Here is a 19,908-nt window from a genome sequence, read left to right as displayed (position 1 = left end):
TCCATTTTGAACGCTTATATAAACTTTCACAATTTAATTTATCTTGGCATACTAGCTGAGGCCGAACTATTTATCTCTCTGTACTGAATGCAACAAATGGAAGACAAAAATAAATAACTGAATAGCCATCCTTTTAGGTCTTCAATTTTCTCAAATGAAATCTTATTATGATCCAGATGAAAAATAAGTCTAATATCATGCATATATCTCTTTCAAATGGTCCATTTTTATGGTTACTGAACAAACTGTTGTAAATTGAGGAGTACCTGTATTCTTTCTCTTCTCCAGCAGCTGGTCACTGTCTTATACAACTTTTTTGTGTTATGTGCTATGTTCTCAGGAGTAACAACTCCTCCCCACCCCATCCCTGTGTTTTCCTCACCTTTTCTACTAGCACATGTCTGTTTTATCCTGACACCTTAGTGGCTGGTATCACTCAACATTTTCTGTCAGAGTTCTTCCTGCTTTGGTGGTTAGGTTTGAGACCAGTGGAAGGCTTTCTGTGAGGAAAGTGAGGATTCTGATTCTCTATGAAAATTTGGAGCAATATCTGAATTTCAATATTAAGTGATTGAAGTTAAAATATGTTTTGCTTCTGATATTGCGACCCCTAAGCCAACAAATTTGCAATTCTTTTTGTGCTTAAAAAACCATTGAGTTGAATTCAGAAATTATTGCAGTGGTCAGGATTTAAAAAGTGTCCTTTTTGGGAGGTGGTTTTTTAAAAATATTATATTCTCTTCAAACTTTTTCAATTGGAGGAAAATCAGCCCTTTAAAACTTTTTGTAGAACTTAAAGACATCTGTGATATTCCTTGAATCCTTTTCCACACAGTTTCAGAATTGGGACAAATATTTTGGCCCTGCACACTTTGGAAACCACCTTGGATTGCCCACTTCTGTCCTGACCTAGGCAGTCAGCAGGCACAATGAAATTCTACCTTCTTATCTTATACAGGGATGGGCAAGCAGGCAGATTAACCGGTTGATAGGCAATGGAGAAGGTTGAGTTGTTGCAGTGGGCAACCCTACTTGTCACCAAGTTGCGGAAAAAATCCTGTCATCTTTGCTAATTTGTTGTAAGTCCATCTAGCCAACCAAAGGGGTACTTTTAAAAGTATTCCTATACCATCATGGCTTTTATTTGTTCTTTGTTATTAATGCCATCTGAAACTCTGCACTGCTAGACAACAGACTAGTCTTGATTTTCAGGAGGAGTCTCATTTGGCTAATGAGAATAAATAAAATAAATAACTGAACTGAACCAAACTAAGAGGATAGAGAACAGAGGAAAAAAATTAAAGAAACAGAAATCAAATGGGAGGAGAATATTGACTAACTAATTTTAAATTTAATAAAAATAATGTCACTCTTTCTATTTTATTTCTGTATTTTCAGGGGAATAAGATATTATTTTCCTTACCTTTGAAACCATTGTTCTTCTGTGGTTGTCATATTTGGTTTTATGTGTCGAGACAGACTCTTATGAAATATATGCAACAGTTCCTCTTTGTTCAGAAGCTCATTTTTGGTATTACCATTTCTGAGTGAACCTTTGCATTCAAGAAAAAAATGTTTATAAGTAAGTATTTGCAATTAAGAGGAACAAGAAAGAGATGATCCTTATGTTCAGTGGGCAATGCTGATGCATCTTGTTTATACATTTTCCAAAATACTGAAGAAAACATAGTACATTTAGCTGTGCATATTGCTATTATCCTCCAAAAATCCCAAGCTTTAAGACCTCATTCTTTTCAGAGGAAGAATTATATTGCTTGAAAGGTTTCCTCCGATTTCAGCTTTCAATATTCTTTGCTTTATGGAACAGAAGGATGAGAATAATGTGCGTTATGATACTTTCAGAGGAAAAAACTATCAATTGGATGTATTGTAGACCTCAGTAGTCTCAGAAACAGAAGCTGAAATGATGGTCATGGTCAAATTTGCTCAGATGGAAAGTAAGGACATCATTACATTATCATGTAGGGACAAAATAAATGTATATGGTTTATAAAGCTGCCTATGTCACAGCAGTGATTCTGAGTGGCATACAAAGATTTAAACCATAAACACAATATATAACCTATGATGCCCTGGTTTAAACAATAAAACTCAAAATAAAAAGCCGCATCACCAAGAGAATGCACTTAACTGCCTGGGGAAACAAGCAGGTTTTTAGTGCTTTATAAAAGGCTAACAGGGATCCAGAGCCATCTGGATCTCTTGGGAGGTAATGCTGTTCTCTGCAGATACAGCCAGGGAGAAAGTACATCTGCAGGTCCAACAAGATGGCATTAGTTGATCAAAGGGACCTGGAGTATTCCCTCCCTGCTAGAACTAGTGGGCAGGTAAAACAGTTGGGACACAAACAATCCCATAAATAGCCCAGTCCTGTGCTTTATAGAACTTTTTAGGTAGTATCTAGAACTTTGAATTGTAACTAGAAGCATATTGAGAGCTACTGCAGCTCACAGAGCAGAGGCATTATATTAGTGTATAAACTACCTGTGCTGCAACCTTCAGGACCATCTACAGCTTTCAAATGATCTTCAGGGGAAGCCCCATGTAAAGTTTGTTACAGCAATCAAAATGAGAGGAGATTAAGGCCTCCTTGTCCCAGAATGAAAAGCATTCCTTATCTCCTGGATCCAGCTGCTTGTCTTCTACTGGGAGATCAACCAGGAGGGACATGGATCTAATCAGGGGTGGGATTCTACCAGTTCGCACCTATTCGCTAGAACCGGTTGTTAACACTCTAAGCAGTTTGGAGAACGGTTGTTAGAAGAAATTACTGAACTAATCCTGTAAGGAAGGCAGGAAGGAAACATTCTGGTGTTGCTTACAGAAACTGCCTCTCCGTTAACCCTTATTACATTCTTGGCAGGACTAGACTTCCTGTCTCAGGAACGTCTCTGGAGTTTCCCCCCCCTCCTTTGCTGGTACTTTGCTTGTGTGGAGTGACCATTCAAAGTTACAATGGCACTGAAAAACGACTGTTGCAGCATCCCCACAGTCATAAGATGCCAGGTGAGGAGACACATGCCTCGATGTGAGTGATATTGGCCACACCCAGCCAATAACATGACCACCAAGCCATGTCCACCCAGTCACATGACCAAGCCACGCCCACCAACTTCACCACGCCCACAGAACCAGTTGTTAAAAAATTTGAATCCCACCCCTGGATCTAATAGGCAAGTTTGACAAAGTCACAGATAAAAAGATCATGTCTATTTCGTTAGGGCCATGAGGTTTAAACTCTAAGACAACTGCCTCTGGTAACTCCATAGACTTGTACAGCTCTTAGTGAATCTGAGCAACTTTATCTGACAGATGCTTAGAATAATCTTTATGGGTTACCCTACCTAGGAAGGTCCTGGTTACCCTAAACAGCGTTATTGGTTGGTACTCTGCAGATTCAATAAAGGTGGAGAAATAACTACATTTTGCTACCCTTTTTGCCATGAGCTAATCCTTAAATAATACTCTTTCCCGTGTTGTTCTTTGTTTTCTTCCAGCAACATTCTTGGTGTCTATTACTCCAATTCATAACCTGGGATTCTTTTGAAAACCAGGAAGCCTTCTGGAGTCCATGGACATAGAGTCTGCGTAGGCATGACTTAGAATTAAAGCCAAAGTTACCTGATTACTGGTAATCCTTTACTTAGAACTACAATTGAGCTTAAACTTTCTGTTGCTAAATGAAACATTTGTTAAGTGATTTTTTTCTCCATTTTACAACCCTTCTTGTCACAATTGTTACATGAATTACTGAAGTTGTTAAGTTAGTAACATGGTTGTTAAGTGAAATCTGGCTTCCCCATTGACCTTGCTTGTTAAGAAGGTCACAAAAAGTGATCACAGGACTCTGGACACTGCAACAGTCATAAATATGAGTCAGTTGCCAAGTATCCAAATTTTGATCACATGACCAATACTGCAATACTGGGAATACTGCAATAGTCATAAGCGTGAAAAACAGTTATAAGTCACTTTTTTCATTGTTATAACTTGGTCACTAAATGAATGGTTGACTGCCTGTATTCCAAGCAGCAACTAAAGCTTCAGTCGAACCCTACCAAGGTAAACATTCGATAGGGCCTGCTTCCCTATAGGCAGGGATAATACCAGAGAACTCCAGAGCCAGCAGAGAGTGATCTATTCATGGCAAGGGACTAACGGTAACACCAGCAGTTTCAGATCCCATTCCAAGTGCCTTTAGATTAAAAACAAGGTGGTCTATAGGGCCTTCGTTGTAGTTAGGCCAGATATAATTTCAGCTAGGTCTACAGTTGCCATGGTAACCATGAATTGCTAAGCCACTTCATAAGCCAGGCCTATACCCAAGGATGGCAAATAGTTTCCTGAAGTCCCCTTGAAATTTAAGATTGGGGAACTCCAATGCCAACCAAGCCACAGACTCTAGCAGTTCCACTAGGGAGGTTGCTATATAGCAGGAAAACTGCTATACATGCAATATCAGTAAAGGAGAATATTTATAGCTCAGGGTTTAAATGAGGCATCTCTTGGTGCTCTTGGAGATTGATTGTTTTCTTACAGACATTTTAATACCCAACCTAGATAACATCATCAGTGCTAGCAACAGTCCCTTTTGTCCCTTAGTGCAATAATACAAAGAGGACCTTACAGTAGACAATCTGTGGAACAATGCATCTGACATGGATTCTCGGGCAAAAATTGCCATCCTGACTCTGGCTCTGCAGCTGATGCTACACACAAAACCCAGCAGGGCGACTTTAGAGAGAGAAACCCTCCCTCTGGACCCAAGCAGGTTTTGGTGTTGCAAACAAGGTCAGATATCTCGCCCACAATTAAATCATGGGTGAGGCCAATTTTATTACAGGCTAACTGTATATTAACCAACAGCAGTCAGGAGCCAGTATTCTGCAGCCTTGATTACCAGGCCTTGGGGAAGATTACAAGAGAATGGAAGATGTTGTGATTCAAAACACTGAAGTCACTTTCCACAAGAACAGCCCATCCCCCACCTTCCACTTTATCCCCCTCTTCTAATCATTATCCTTGTCTGTCCCTCCTTTTCCACCATCCAATCATCTCTGAGCCTAGCTTCTCTACTCCTATGCCAAAGAGCACCAACATATCACCCAACATATCAATGATACTAACACCGACCAGTACCAGCCTCAGGGATGCTTCTGCCTCACACTCAACATCCCTTTACTGAGGACCAATTCATTGCCATCTTGCAAAACCTCATGTCAATGCTACTCAATGCAACTCACCCTAGACTGTCCTGTCCCACCAACCCACAAGAGCTGCCATCCACCAAGATGAAAGAAATTGACAAAATGGTCCCTGGTCCATGTGATTACTCCAATGGCAGCTGCAAAAGTTAGGCTGATCCTATTTAACGTTCCTGCCTGCTCTCATTCCCATTGCCATTTCATGCCAACACCTGGAAGTGGGCAGCTCCCCAAAAGCCAAATAAATCCTTCTCTAGATGTTCACAAACAGACGCTTCCTTAACAGCTGACAACTGGAATATGTCTGGCACAATTCTAACTTTACAAGAACTCAGTTCTGAATCACTTCATTATTGTCTTCTGTCATGCTCCTATCTTCCCTCTCCACTGACGCTCCAATCCTTGAACTGACCACAGAAACTATCTTTAGAACCAGGTACCTTTTCCTACCTTCTCCTTTGGATCTTATACATAAGCCTCCTGTTATTGATTTTGATGCCTTTTTCTTCTGGTTACCAGCAGCCTGGCAGCCTTACTCTAGGCAGGACAATATTATTGAAAAAGTCTGTCCTTCTTAAAATGAGCACTAAATGTAACCTAATCTGATTCATGAGGTAAATGTACCATGACACTTTATATTTCAGGGCCCTTTATTAACATAGTTTATTTTGCAATCAAATATACATTTGTTGGTCATTTGTTGCACATCACTTTTATGCCTTCTTTGATGCCTTTCTAACTTGAATACAATATTCTGCAAGCAAGGTTTGGTGCCTTAAAAGTTTACTATTCTCTTGAGAGGTTTGTTCATTCTTATGACTGCAGCACTGGATATGTTACATAAGGTAATAAGACTCAAATGAACTTTTTAAATGAAACTAAAATGAAATGAAACTATGAAATAAAAAGAAATAGTTTTTTTCTCAACTATTTTTAAAATATACATGTGTTTGCTAATGTGCATATTTTATTTACTGACAACATCTCATCCTATAAGTCTAGAATACATTTTAATTTCACTGTATGTGTCCTGTTTGTCCTTATTTTTCACCAACAAAAGTGTAAATCCAGAATCAGCAACCTTTTGACCTTGATACTAGGACACAGTTGATTCTGTGGCCAATTAACCATGCTATTCCAGCTAGCTTCCACCCTCCCTGTGCCAAACTCATTATTTTTCCTGGTACAAGACAATAATTCTTCACTTGGATTTAACCTTGGCAATAGACAATATTATTTCGTACTACCATCCCCCCAAAAAGAGAAATAGCTTCCTACTGGCAGGAAAGGTGAATATAAATCATAAAAAATAAATCGAAACAAATAAAATCAGATCTCGTCTCCAAAGAAACCAAATGCCACTTAAGAAGGTATAATAACAGCCTGATTCCGTTTTGTAAATGAACAATATTTCAATGTTCTCAAAGAATTAGCTAAAAGATAAAAAGCTCACCCATTCTTTTGTCCATTCATTTTAGCCAATGCTGCAAGGAGTGATTCCCCATTGGCCAAGTGTTTAGGTCTTATGAGGGCAGGCAGTAATCCACTGAGATTGGAAGGTTGGAATTTACTCTTCCCTAGTTTAAATAAATATTAACTGAGACAGAAAGACAGAGACTCACTGCCTCCTAATGAAGCCAGGAGTTCTGGAGAATGTATGATTTCTCTTCAGCCTTCTGGGTGAACAAGCACTGGTGAACAAAGAAACAGCAGAGAGTATGCAGGACAGCAAAACTTCAAGGTTTAAACCCTCAATCCACTGAAGAGCAGGCTTTTTTCCCTCAATATATTCTTCTACAGTTCTTGACTCCCAAAGGGTTGGGTTGTTTTCAATTACAATGACTCAGCTGAATGCCGGTCAGAGGCTTGGTGCAGTAAGTCTCTGGAATCCAGGTGATTCAGTGAGGAAAGCTGTATGGTACCCTGTCAGCACACTGCCTTGACAAGGTGGAGAAGATATTTGCCTTGCACACAGAAAAGCTTATTTTATCCAGAACTATATTCAGGACAGGAGCAGAATATTAAATAGTAGATTTTAGTTTTTGGCCATCTGCTTGCAATATTACAGTGAAACAGAGATCTACATTGTATGCCGTAGTAATAAGTAATGGGCCTGGTCATTTATAACAAATGGTAGAGGAAATCTTGAACTTATAATTGGGACCAGAATTTCTATTGCTAAGCAAGGCAGCTGCTAAGTGGAATTTTACAATCTTTTTTTGCTGCAGTTGCTAAATGAATCACTGCAGTTATTTAATGAATCATGTGGTTGTTAAGCAAATCGAGTTTTGCCCATTGACTTTGCTTGTTGGGACTAGCTGGGAAGATCACAAATGGTGATGACTCTGCGACATTGCAACCACTGTAAATACATGCTAGTTTCCAAATTTTTATTCACATGACTGTGAGGATGCTATGGTAAGCACAAGAACTGGTCCTAACTCACTTTTTTTCAAAGCCATTATACGTTTTAATGGTCCCTAAACAAATGAGATTACCCATAATTGTCATACAGAGCAAGATGTACCTCTGTCCCAAGGAAGGGAAAACACTACTCCTTCTTACAGGGGCCCCCTCTCTCTTTTGGAAAATAATGGACTTTAAGTGGGCATCAGAGTAAACTTCTTGGCAGGAACAAAATTATTAGTTTGGTCTAGTCATGAAGGTGCTAGTCTAGAAACCAGAAAACTATGAGTTCAGGTCCTTCTTTAGGCATGAAAGCTGGCTGGATGACTTTGGACCAGTCATTCTGTCAGCCCAGCCCACTTCATAGGGCTGTTATTAGAGAAAAAATAGGAAAGGAAAGTGTATTTGTTATATTGACCACCCTGAGTTATTTATAAAAATAATAAAGGCATGATATAAACAAATGAATAAGTAAATCATTTTGAATCACTGAATTGTGTACATAAACGCTAATACAATATTTTTGTGGTGGCGAGGGTCAGAAATCCATATGGATTTGAGTTACTCATCACTCAAATTTTTAAAATTATATTTTATTACGCTTTTGAAGATTTATTTCTATGATTCCATTTCTACTTTTGAATTAAAATTAGAGGCTTCCTCATTTGTATAAAATATTTTGGTAATTTCTTTTCCTTCCTTTGTGGCAGGTTTGGCAAAGTAAATTAAGACTCAATTTAAAGAAAAATTTATCAATCTACTACTGTGAAGATCTTGCCGTTCTTCACTTTCTCTTTTCAAACCTTTTTTTGGGGGGTCAGACGTACTGTAACTTGATACCCAACAGCTGTCTGAAGGCAGGTACCCAGATTCTAGAGTCCTTGTTGGACTCTATTTTATATTGTATATTTATATTTTATACATTGTCTCATTCTTCCTGCTTTTCCTATAAGTATCCATAATGTTCAATCTCAGTGGGAAAATAAGTAAGGCTATCCACTTAGGCAGCTACTTACCTTCAAAACATTCTGTCTGAACTTCTTTAGTACTCCTTGCTTTCTTTTTCTTTCGATGTCTGATAGAACGATAATATATGGAATTCCTTCGAATAGGAATGTAATGTGTCTTTGGTTCTTTCTCAGTTATACTGCCAGATGCCTCAGAATCATCATCAGAGATCAAGTCCAGGCTTGATATCGACTGTGGAGGATTATCTTTCTGGATATCATTGGCTGATCTCCCATGGTGGTGTCCTTGTACCTCTTCCAGTTTTTCTTTCTCCATAGCAACAATTTTTATTCTTTAATAACAAGGAAGCAAACGAGGAAGCTTCGTACATTCCATCAGATCTCTCTGCATGAGAGTTAAAAAAGAAGAGTACATTGTATGTTTATATGAAGAATAAATTGTTGCTTGATAACAACTTAGAAATTGATACTCTTCTTGATTCTTTATTATTCTATACACCTTTAAGATCATTAAACAGTTTGATACATTAATTGAAAGAAAGTCATTCATAATACTTTCAAAACATTAATCTGAATATGATTCACAACTATCTTGATCCCACAATCAGCATTATTATGAACTGTATAACTTCAATAGAATTTACTTTTTTAAAATGAAAAACAGTACAAATAATGTTTTAAAATATTCAAACACAGGTCCTTGAAGAACACATTTCTGATCTAGGATTATCTTTAACAGTTAAACAGAGGCTAGATAGAAAAAAAATCAGGTAACCAGATTTAAAATCCTAAACCAAAATTTTGTTTCCCCAGCATTTATCTCTTATTCCATGTGCCTCTATTCCTCCAGCAAGTTTAGATAACATACAATATACTGGTACAATAAGTCAGCCTAAGCAATAGGGAAGTCTGTTTCAACTAGGGTTACCAGAAGTCCAGTAAAAGGAGAACATATCCTCCTCTTTATCCTTATGTCCTCTGTCTAGTAGGTGTAGTCTTAAATATTGTCCAACTTCATGAGCAGCTTTTCTTCACAACAGCACTTCTGTAATAAGGGCTAAGGCAAGTTAACAAGCTCCTGTTTGTGACCTTAATTAGATGATTTCTATCCTTTCTTTCCCAGCCTGTTCTGCTACCTGAAATTGAATAAACCTTAATCAGTTACTAGCTAAAGACGTTCGTCTCCTAACCCTCCAGCACATTCCTGCCATTGAAAAACCAGTCTTTCTGATGTTGGAAAATACAGTATAATCTCATGTGCATGTAGGTCTAAGTACTTTTGGAGCAGTTTTATACTGTAGTATTTATCACAGATGCCAAGAAAGTTTTAAACAATGTGTCTTCCTCCCCCATCTCAGTTTGTCTTCCTTTCCACTTGTCAGTGTTCTCTTTTGCCCATTCAGATATCTGGTAACCCTACCTTTTTCTAGTTAACCAAAACCATTAGTAGCAATAATTGTAAAATCCCAGTATCAAGGATTAGAATGTATGTTTATTTTAAAGGCTTTACTTCCAGATACAGTTAATATCTTTACAATAGGCATTAACCATTAATGCCTTTTTAATTTTTTTTTATTTATTCGTTTGCCACCCATCTCACCCCAATATTCTAACAAACTCTGGGTGGCTCACAAATATGCAATCTGAGGCTTGAAACATTCTTAGGGATGAAGGCTAAGAAATCAGCCATGCTGTATCTCTACCCCATACACAACTAGGGCAGTTTATTCTTCAACATTGGCTCCTCTGTAGGCCTGCTTCTTGGCCAATCGCTCTCTCAAGTTCTGCTTATTTCTATTAAATCTTTATCACACGCCTCTGCTTAGGACAGAATACCTGAGTTTGACACTTGGAGATGCTATCATGGGAGTAGACAAGGCACTCTGGGGGCTTATAAGAATTTCATCAGTCAGAATTGAGTCATTGGTTCGACCATTACTTGAATCACTAACACCAAGACTGTCTATGGAGATTTTCAGTCATACATCTCATGGTTGTCCCAAAGGTGCTTTTTCAAGAGGCAACTGGACTTTCTGGTTTTTCTTTGAAGACGTTTTGCTTCTCATCCAAAAAGCTTCTTCAGAGAGCTCTCTCTGAAGAAGCTTCTTCGATGAGAAGCAAAACGTCTTCAAAGAAAAACCATTAAGTCCAGTTGCCTCTTGAAAAAGCACCTTTGGGTCACACCAATACTATTTTCCTAGGTGCCTCTGCCTCATCGAAGGACATGTCCAGCAGAGCCATGATATTATCTGCCCCTCAGAAATTACTATATTAAACTTACAGTTGCTAAGTCACTGAAAGTAAATATTGATTGGTGGTTCTCATGCAAGTAGTCCTTGATTTACAACTACAAGTGAGACCAAAAGTTCCACTTTTGGTGGAAAGAAGATGGTTATTAAGTGAGTCAAACCTGATTTTGATGCAAGTTAGAAAAAAATAGTTTGTTAGTTCATATCCTCATCCAGCAAGTGTTAAGCATAAGTATATTCTGAGTCCTATTCTATTTATAATCTATGTTGTCTCCATGGTGCTAACAGTGAAATAAATGGAGTTTTATTCTCCAAAAACTAACTGCAAACCAATAGCCATGCATCTGTGTATTGATGCATTTTCTGCCTTCTCAACAAGTCATGTGGAATCTCTTACTATTTACAAAAAAAAATCTTAATTGTACAAAAATGAGGATCACACTCTTCACTGAGAGATTTGTTAGGCACAAGCATAAATGATTAATGCCTGATAATAGTACAGTTAAGTATAGCCTTTCAATAGTACAGTTAAATATAGTCTTTCAAATACTTTAAGCTTCAGTTCTGGAGGAAGCAATCAAGGCCTATCTCAGACCCTGCATATAAAAATTCGGTGGTTCAATTATTGCAGACCAAGATTACACTGACTTGTTCAGTTGCTATACTGTACACGTCTAGATAGACATATTTATTATAACAATAAAATGATGAAATATACATTGTAGCACCACCTGCCTTTTCGTACTGGTGCTGCAAGGTCACATGGGTATACATAAAGGATAGAGTCTGTGTCATAGCACTATTGTAACACACTCACTCCCTTGCTGCTTACAGGTCCCTTTGTGTTGGAGAGACCGGCAGTGTCAGGGGAGGAATCAAGCAAAGCATCAGTTTAGAATTACTACATAGTCAAAGAAGGACGAAGTCCAACCCGCTCTTGAATACTATTGACCCTTATCTAGTTTTATACAGGTGCAAACTATTAGTCTGAGAAGATTCCTATGCACAGGCTTGAGCAATAAATCAGTAGTTTTGAACCTTCACATGTGAACCTAGTTGTTTGTGCCTGACAATTACCATAGTACGTGTAAATTTCACACACATCTGCATGGTAAATCTTCCCAAGTTTATAACTGATTAGAGTTTTTCCTATGTAGGTTTTTATTCTTGTCACAGACCTCATCCTGTTGGGTTTGGCCCAATGTTCAAACCTATTAAGGTAATTCTGATTAATGATTTTTGTCCTCTAAGGTATTCCCTTAGCTTGCTGTCACTTGGAAATCTGGAAACATTCCTACATTCTTCATTCCACAAATTCTTTATAAAAATGCTAAATAGCACAGGATGAAGTTTTGATCCCTGGAGGTTGCTTCTCAATACTTTGTTCCAAGCTGCAGATGTTTAATCAGTTGCAAATGCTCTGAACTGCAATGCTGTTTAGCTCATACTTATTCAACTTGTTAATAAGGTTATATCATAATTTATCATACAATTTATTGAGATCAAAGTATGATACATCTTCAGCATTCCTTGGACTATTAAACTAATCACTCTTGTATAAAAAGACATAAGGATTTTATCTTGAACATTCAGTGCTGATTCCTATTCTGTATCCTGTGCACACTCTTGGCTGAACTCATGGACTCATGGACTCGTGGTAACTGTTCTACTTCTATCATTACAAGATGGGAGAAAAAGGATAGGAGATAAACCATCTTTTTACCTACAAGACAGATATGCAAAGGATTGGTCATTAAAGAAGAACTTTGTCACAAATGTGAGTTATGAGGATACCTGATGAACCAATAAAAGTTCTTTGTTATGGATGTTTTGTGGAGTTTATCTATCTGCATCTGTACAGGATACAGAATGGTAAAAAGATGGTTTATCTCCTATCCTTTTTCTCCCATCTTGTAATGATAGAAGTAGAACAGTTACCACGAGTCCATGAATTCAGCCAAGAGTGAGGAAAACTCCCCCAACCCATCGAGGGTCAATTTAGTGACCAATTAGGATTACAGATGTGGTCATGTGACATGGACTACATTTCCCAGGATACCTTAACTACACTTACCTCCCTTAAGGAACAGCTCACAATTGCTACCTAACTATCCAATTCCCATACATTGGTGGACAACACAATTCCTATTAATAGCAGTGTTCTTTGCTAAATGTTTATATTAAATCATAACTTAAATTAAATAAATTAAAAAGTGCGCAAAATTTAGATAATCTATTTATAATTATTTTCATATACTTAATTATTTATGAAGTTGTACTTTACACTATTTTTCTACTTCATACTTTTTTGTATTCATACTGGAATCAATTAATTGCCTATCATAATTTGGAGAAATGTGAATGCTAAAAGTTTGTGTTCTAGTTCACATGTTAATTTAGGAAGTATGAATTTAGTTGGTTTGCACTGAAATAAGAAGCAAAATTATCCCCCTCATTTTTCATGTCCGCATATTTTCTCAGTCCAATAGTTCAATAAATATAAATACGTAAATTATTTTCTCAAAGGGACAGGCCATATGTATGTTTTCAAATTTAAAATGTGTTTGTCATTATTTTAATTGTATTCATCCTTATTCTCTAGTACACCTGTGCATATTTTTTCTTCAGCTTATTCTCACCGGACTTCAGGAACTGTCTACAAGAATTCAAAGTATGAATTGTTATGTTACCTATCACCCTGTCCACACCCTGATGACAGAAGAAAAAAAACATAGCTAGGTTTTCAGTTGCATAAAACATGTACTAGCAATTTCAGGTTCCTTCCTCTTACTTACAATAAGGAACTAATTGCTCAGTGCTGTTAGCTTAAAACTGCCCATCTAATTTCTGTTTTTTTGTTCTTTCCAATGCTCTATTAACATTCAAGGCTGCCATATTCATACTTGGATTGGTGTTTACCAATCTCATAGCAAACATCAATGAGCAATATCAAGTTCCTGCAGGTGGACACATGGGGCAAATGTAATTAGAGACACAATAAAGACTAGTGCTGCCTGATGAGGGGTATAGAACTTTGGAAAAACACTAGAAGGTAATAAAGAGATACAGAAAATTCTATTTGCTGCTAACTAGTGCTAGAACTACCGGTATACGCAGGGCCTGTGATATAAGAATTCAGTTCATAATTTTAAAAATAATTTTATTCCTTTAGCAGTTACCATCTTTTGCAATGTGATTTGTAATACTATGATGCTGAATAAACTAGAATAACATAATCAGTAGAACTCTAAGTTCATACTTAGTTCCACAGTGTTACTCGTTCAGTGATCTTGAGCAAATGATATTAACTCTTTCGAGCAGTTATGATATTAGCAATGTCATTGATTAAAAAAGCCAATTAATGAATCATAACAGAAAAATATTTTACATGATTTTTCTACTGAATCTGGTAACTTTGATATCATCTGATCTTGGCCTGTGTGCCTTCCCTGTATTTCTGGCATGCTGCCAACTTTATGTACTGAGGACCAAGTCCCTTCTACCATTCTCATGGTATCTATCCTCTAGGGCAGGGGTTCCCAACCTGGGGTGCTCGCACCCCCTGGGGGTGCGAGACGATATTCCAGGGGGTGTGAGAAAAGTCCAGGTAAATAATAGGATATTGGCTATATGTTGGCATTTTTATTTATTATTTATTTCAGGGGGTGCGAGGTTCGAGTGAAATTTCTTTAGGGGTGCGGGGCGAAAAAAAGGTTGGGAACCGCTGCTCTAGGGCATGGATGGGAAACTATGGCCCTTTTACAATCCGTGAACTTCAACTCCCAGAATTCCTGAGCCAACAACTTCCTGAGTTGAAGTACATAGATCATAAAAGGGCCATAGTTCCCCACCTCCTGCTCAAGGGGAACTTTTGGCTTGCCTGGGCTGCATTCAGTGAGGAGGAATTGTCTTGGGCTGCATATAAAATATATAATGCACTTAATGTATTTTAATTTTTATAGGGTCTTGTAGGACTGCATTTCTATCACAGACCCATACAGACAGCAATGCAGACTCATAACTTCATTGTTGCACGATAGTGGCATTCAAAGAGATTCTAGGCAACTTCTACCCCATTTAAATACCCACAAGATTTAACTTAGCCTTAACTCTCAAAATTCCTCAGCCATCATTGTGTAAACATTTGGAGATTTGATTTCTGCAACCAAGGCTGGGGAAGAGTGGTTTAGTCCCACTTATGTATTTATGTATTGTGTATGTATTTTGTTTTCTTTAGAAGTTTTCGTCTCTCAAATGGGCAATTGTCTTAACTAAAATTACTTATAAGTAATTTACTTCTAAATTATTACAAATACCTGACTGGCAACATGAAATAGAGTTAGCAATATCAAAGAAAGAAATGTAGTATATTATTCTACACTAGATGAAGGGCACTGCTGCAGACTATGAAGTGATACTTCTTTCCCTGTCCAGTCAGCAGATGATATTTCAGGACAATATGAGGGACTTGGAGAACGTTTTGCTTAAGACTTGAGAGCTAGATGCAGCAGCCAGTGCAACATGTTGGGCCTTAGATTAAATAAAGTATAACATTTTTCTTTCTTTTCCATCTACTAAATTTAATTATATCCTTCTGATTTCCCCCACCCCCATCAAACAATTCCTCCTGTATTATCCAGTTATAAGTAAGAGATCTGCCAAAGCTTATTCTATTATATAAATAAAATAAATGTCAGTATCAGAATAACATTTTTCTTAAAGTCAAAATGTATAGAGCCCAACTTCAGCACAAAAAAGTTCATATCTGAATTCTGCCTTGTTTTTATTCCATTATTCTTTGACTCACTGGTAAAAGCAGCAAAAGCTTATTTATAGAAAATCTCTGAGAAACATCTAAGGTTTTTTTTTTTGAAGAAGGAAGGAAGGAAGGAAGGAAGGAAGGAAGGAAGGAAGGAAGGAAGGAAGGAAGGAAGGAAGGAAGGAAGGAAGTTATTTGATCCTTGGGATCAAACTTGACAGCTTTAAGACTTGTGGACTTCAACTCCCAGAATTCCTCCTCCAGTCATGTTAGCTCAGGAATTCTGGGAACTGGAGTCCACAAATCTTAAACTTGCCAAGTTTGAAGACCCTTGGTTAGGAAGTCTTCAGAGAAAAAATCAGAAATTTATTATTCACCTGAAGCCAGCAGTGGTGGTTCCTCAACTGATCTTATAGCAGTCTGACTCATGCTACAAGAGCCACAGCCTCTGTAACTAAAGTTCTAAGCCATTAACATTTTTAAAAACAGTAATCAGGAATAATACTGAATGCTTTGCTCTTCCTACTCTATGAAACTGAACATAAGTTCACATGACCAGGTAATAAAACTTTAATTAAACTATAAAGGCCAGCTCATGTGGAAACCTTTTAATACATACAAAAGTCCTCTTGTTTGGACAACTCTCCTATGAGCATGGAGATCAGAACTTCAATGATGTCACTAGTGCAACTTGGAAAGGGCAGGGCTGCTTGCTGTTCAAAATATTGAATTGCCGGATTGCTAAGGATACTGGAACTTAGTTCAATCTTCTATAGAGAAGAGAAATACAGTATTACAACATCTTGTGACAGATAGTCATCCAACACATTCAGCCAAGGAGACTTCCCCATCCTCTGAGGCAACATCTGAACAGATCTACTATCCCATAATGACCTGTAGCAGTGAACTAGGCTCACAAATATGAAATATGGATGAAATCAGGCAGACAGAAAGAGATATATAGAAGAAAGTGATGCGTGTGAGAGAGGGACAAAATAGTGATGGATTAAAAGATGCTGCAAACATAAAGCTGCTCATCGCACCTGCAGAGGGCATGGTAAGGGCAACTGATGACATATGTATGATGACATCATTATGCACAGATTGTGATTTATGTATTTGCTTCAGATATGAGGCAAGTATACATCTGCAGCTTTTACATGATGTGCATGTTTTGTCATGTTGACATCATTGCAATTTGTTATGAGCATTGCTATGTAAAATGGAAAAGTATGGGTAAGAAACAGGAGAAAGAGCTGGCTATGTTACCTGCTTCTTTAGAAGCAGGACTTCTTTAGATTTCTGCACGATAGCGTCATTGTGTCTCTTAAAAGCAAGTCTAAACATGTTCATTTCAAAAGCATTCTAGCAAACATGAAGACACAGAGTTGGCTGAGCTCCAAAGGAAAACAGATTATTTTAAACTGCCTGAATTTCATTTATAATATATACTGTAATTAATAGGATATTTATTTATAAGGCCATCCATCTTCATTGCCACAACTTTGGTATGCTCACAACAATAATCCCCCCCCCCCTAAAAAAGAGTAAAACCAGAACATGGTGCCTCAACCAAAGCTTTTCAATATAAAATCCCTGGACTTAACTTCACTATTTCCCAATGCTTGGGGGAAAAGAGCTAGTTTTTTCCAGTATTCCAGAAGGCTGAAAGTTTGGAGGGTCTCTGAACCAGAAGGAAGGGTATTCCATGGGGCATGGCACAGGCTGCTGCAGAAAAGAACATTTGCTTGATCTTATTAGAAGGCAATATTTGAGGGACCTAGAGCAGGCCTGCCCTAGGCAACCTGGTGGAACACCCTCAGGGATGATTCCACAAATAACCTAGCCCCATTCCATACAGGGCTTTAAAGATGATAGTCAGCACCCTGAATTGCCCCTGGGAAGACATTAAGATTTGTGGAACAGCTGGGAAATATGCGCAAACCAGGGGCTGCCCAACACAGCATGAGCTATTGCATTTTAATGTATGGATGGCCTTCAAGGATAGCTCCATATGGAAAGTGTGGTAGCATTCCAGCTGGATGAGTTGCTGTAAGCTAGACCACCTGGTCCAGAATATTATCAACTAATTTTGTGCAGATGGATGCAACTGTTAACATTTCACTGTTTTTGTTTCAAACAGAGTACCTTTTTAGTTGTGTATTTCTTTATGCATTACTTCAGATTATTTAACTATGTGAACATTAATGGGTGTGGACTGAAATTATTCATAGAGTTGTCAGAACAATAAGTTCTCGGTATGCCTTTATCCCAACCTGTTAACTCAATAATGTATCAGTATTTACATATGTGCACATTCATACCTATCAAATTTAAAGTGAATAATATTTTAATACAGGAATACCTGCTTCCTCAAAATAGGATGCTGACTTACAGGATTGCTGAATTCAGGGTGGTTATTCCAAGTTCAATGAAAATATACAATTAAAGTATAAATTTAAGAGGTTTTCATTTTTGCTCTTCTGTTAACCATCACATTTGCCTTACACGCAATTTCAGAAATTACTACTTTTCTCCATAAATGCAGTCTTCCTCTCTTAGACACTAAAAATGTTGCATAACAAAGGAACAACTTTTATTTCTTTCACATATGCACACACATGCATACACATACACACACACACACACAAACTGACTCTTTTAAAAAGTGGAATTCTTTATTTTTTTAAAAAAGTGGAATTCTCATCTTGGTATTCTCATAAATTATGTCAAAGCATACTGGGTGATTTAAGAACAAGGGAAGGAGGTTGTGTCTGGGCAAACAAAAGATCCGCAATAGGGGGAAACTTTTTTTGGGGGGGAGGTCTTTTTAAAAGACCTTCTAGGTTAGTACTTCTCAATCTCATCAACTTTAACATATGTGGATTCCAATTCTATACAACTTAAAAGTTGCTGAGATTGAGAAACACTATTCTAGGTGGATGACTCCCTTCGTGATCAATCAAAAGCCATCACACAACCATTTCATCTTTTCTGTTATAACAAATATCCTATGGTAAGGGGAAAAATGGAAAGAAACAGAATAAATATTGAAAAGATTAAAAACTAGAACATGGAAATCCCAGGTCTTGAACTGGCTTCTTTTCCCTGACACAGACTGAATTTCTAGACTTGTATTCTTCCTTTCCCTGACACAGACTAAATTTCTAGACTTGTATTCTTCCTTTCCCTGACACAGACTGAATTTCTAGACTTCTATTCTTCCTTTCCCTGACACAGACTGAATTTCTAGACTTGTATTCTTCCTTTCCCTGACACAGACTAAATTTCTAGACTTGTATTCTTCCTTTCCCTGACACAGACTGAATTTCTAGACTTCTATTCTTCCTTTCCCTGACAGACTGGATTTCTAGACTTGTATACTTCCTTTCCCTGACACAGACTGAATTTCTAGACTTCTATTCTTCCTTTCCCTGACACAGACTGAATTTCTAGACTTCTATTCTTCCTTTCCCTGACACAGACTGAATTTCTAGACTTGTATTCTTCTTTTCCCTGACACAGACTGAATTTCTAGACTTGTATTCTTCTTTTCCCTGACACAGACTGAATTTCTAGACTTCTATTCTTCCTTTCCCTGACACAGACTGAATTTCTAGACTTCTATTCTTCCTTTCCCTGACACAGACTGAATTTCTAGACTTGTATTCTTCTTTTCCCTGACACAGACTGAATTTCTAGACTTGTATTCTTCCTTTCCCTGACACAGACTGAATTTCTAGACTTCTATTCTTCCTTTCCCTGACACAGACTGAATTTCTAGACTTGTATTCTTCCTTTCCCTGATACAGACTGGATTTCTAGACTTGTATTCTTCCTAGCTATCTTGAGATTCCATTTTTATTTCTCCACAATGGAGACAGAACATTTTCACTTACCTAGTTTTGCTGTTTAAGCCGTTTCCTCTTTCAGCCCAAATCTTCTACAAACAGCTTTTCATCTACAGTTGCAAATTCTGTTCACTCGTTAAAGTGATTTAAAGAGCTTACAATGAACTGCTGAGGCCTGGACTGGAAAAATCCCTTTTGAGAACAGCAATGACCTTCAGTCAGAGCACCTGTCGTCAGACTCTTATGTGTTTGGAACAAGGTTTTACCAAGACACTGTTTACTTTGTTTCCAGAGTCACAGCAAGCCTGATTTAAAGCAGCAGGTTTCTTTTATTCATTTGAATGCAAACAAATGCCAAGTGTCATTTGTGCTGCTTAAGAGTTTAGTCATCAGCCATTGAAATAATGTCTAGGTGAGAACCTAAAGCCACTGTATTGACATGTGAAGACT

General features: G+C 37.7%; 1 protein-coding gene across 2 annotated transcripts in view; it reads right to left on the bottom strand.

The window, feature by feature from the left end:
• The window catches only part of NGEF (neuronal guanine nucleotide exchange factor), a 64,588-nt gene extending 44,895 nt beyond the window's left edge, over positions 1 to 19,693 (bottom strand). Inside the window, exons 1-3 of one of the 2 annotated variants that reach the window (XM_087933026.1) lie at positions 19,507 to 19,693; positions 8,648 to 8,984; positions 1,424 to 1,553 (exon numbers count right to left, since the gene is read on the bottom strand). In XM_087933026.1, the coding sequence (XP_087789152.1) occupies positions 1,424 to 1,553; positions 8,648 to 8,915 (398 nt within the window). In that variant the 5' untranslated portion in view covers positions 8,916 to 8,984; positions 19,507 to 19,693. Of the gene's footprint in view, positions 1 to 1,423; positions 1,554 to 6,678; positions 7,079 to 8,647; positions 8,985 to 19,506 lie in introns of those variants that run through there. The other variant, XM_026701319.2, reaches the window with a different exon arrangement.
• Between the last annotated feature and the right edge of the window lie 215 nt (positions 19,694 to 19,908).

Source organism: Pseudonaja textilis, chromosome 4, assembly GCF_049901715.1.
Source record: "Pseudonaja textilis isolate UNSWEBS1 chromosome 4, rPseTex1.2, whole genome shotgun sequence".
NCBI classification, from domain to species: domain Eukaryota; kingdom Metazoa; phylum Chordata; class Lepidosauria; order Squamata; family Elapidae; genus Pseudonaja; species Pseudonaja textilis.
The sequence above is the reverse complement of the archived record's forward strand: the minus strand, read 5'-3'. Positions and strand labels throughout refer to the sequence as shown.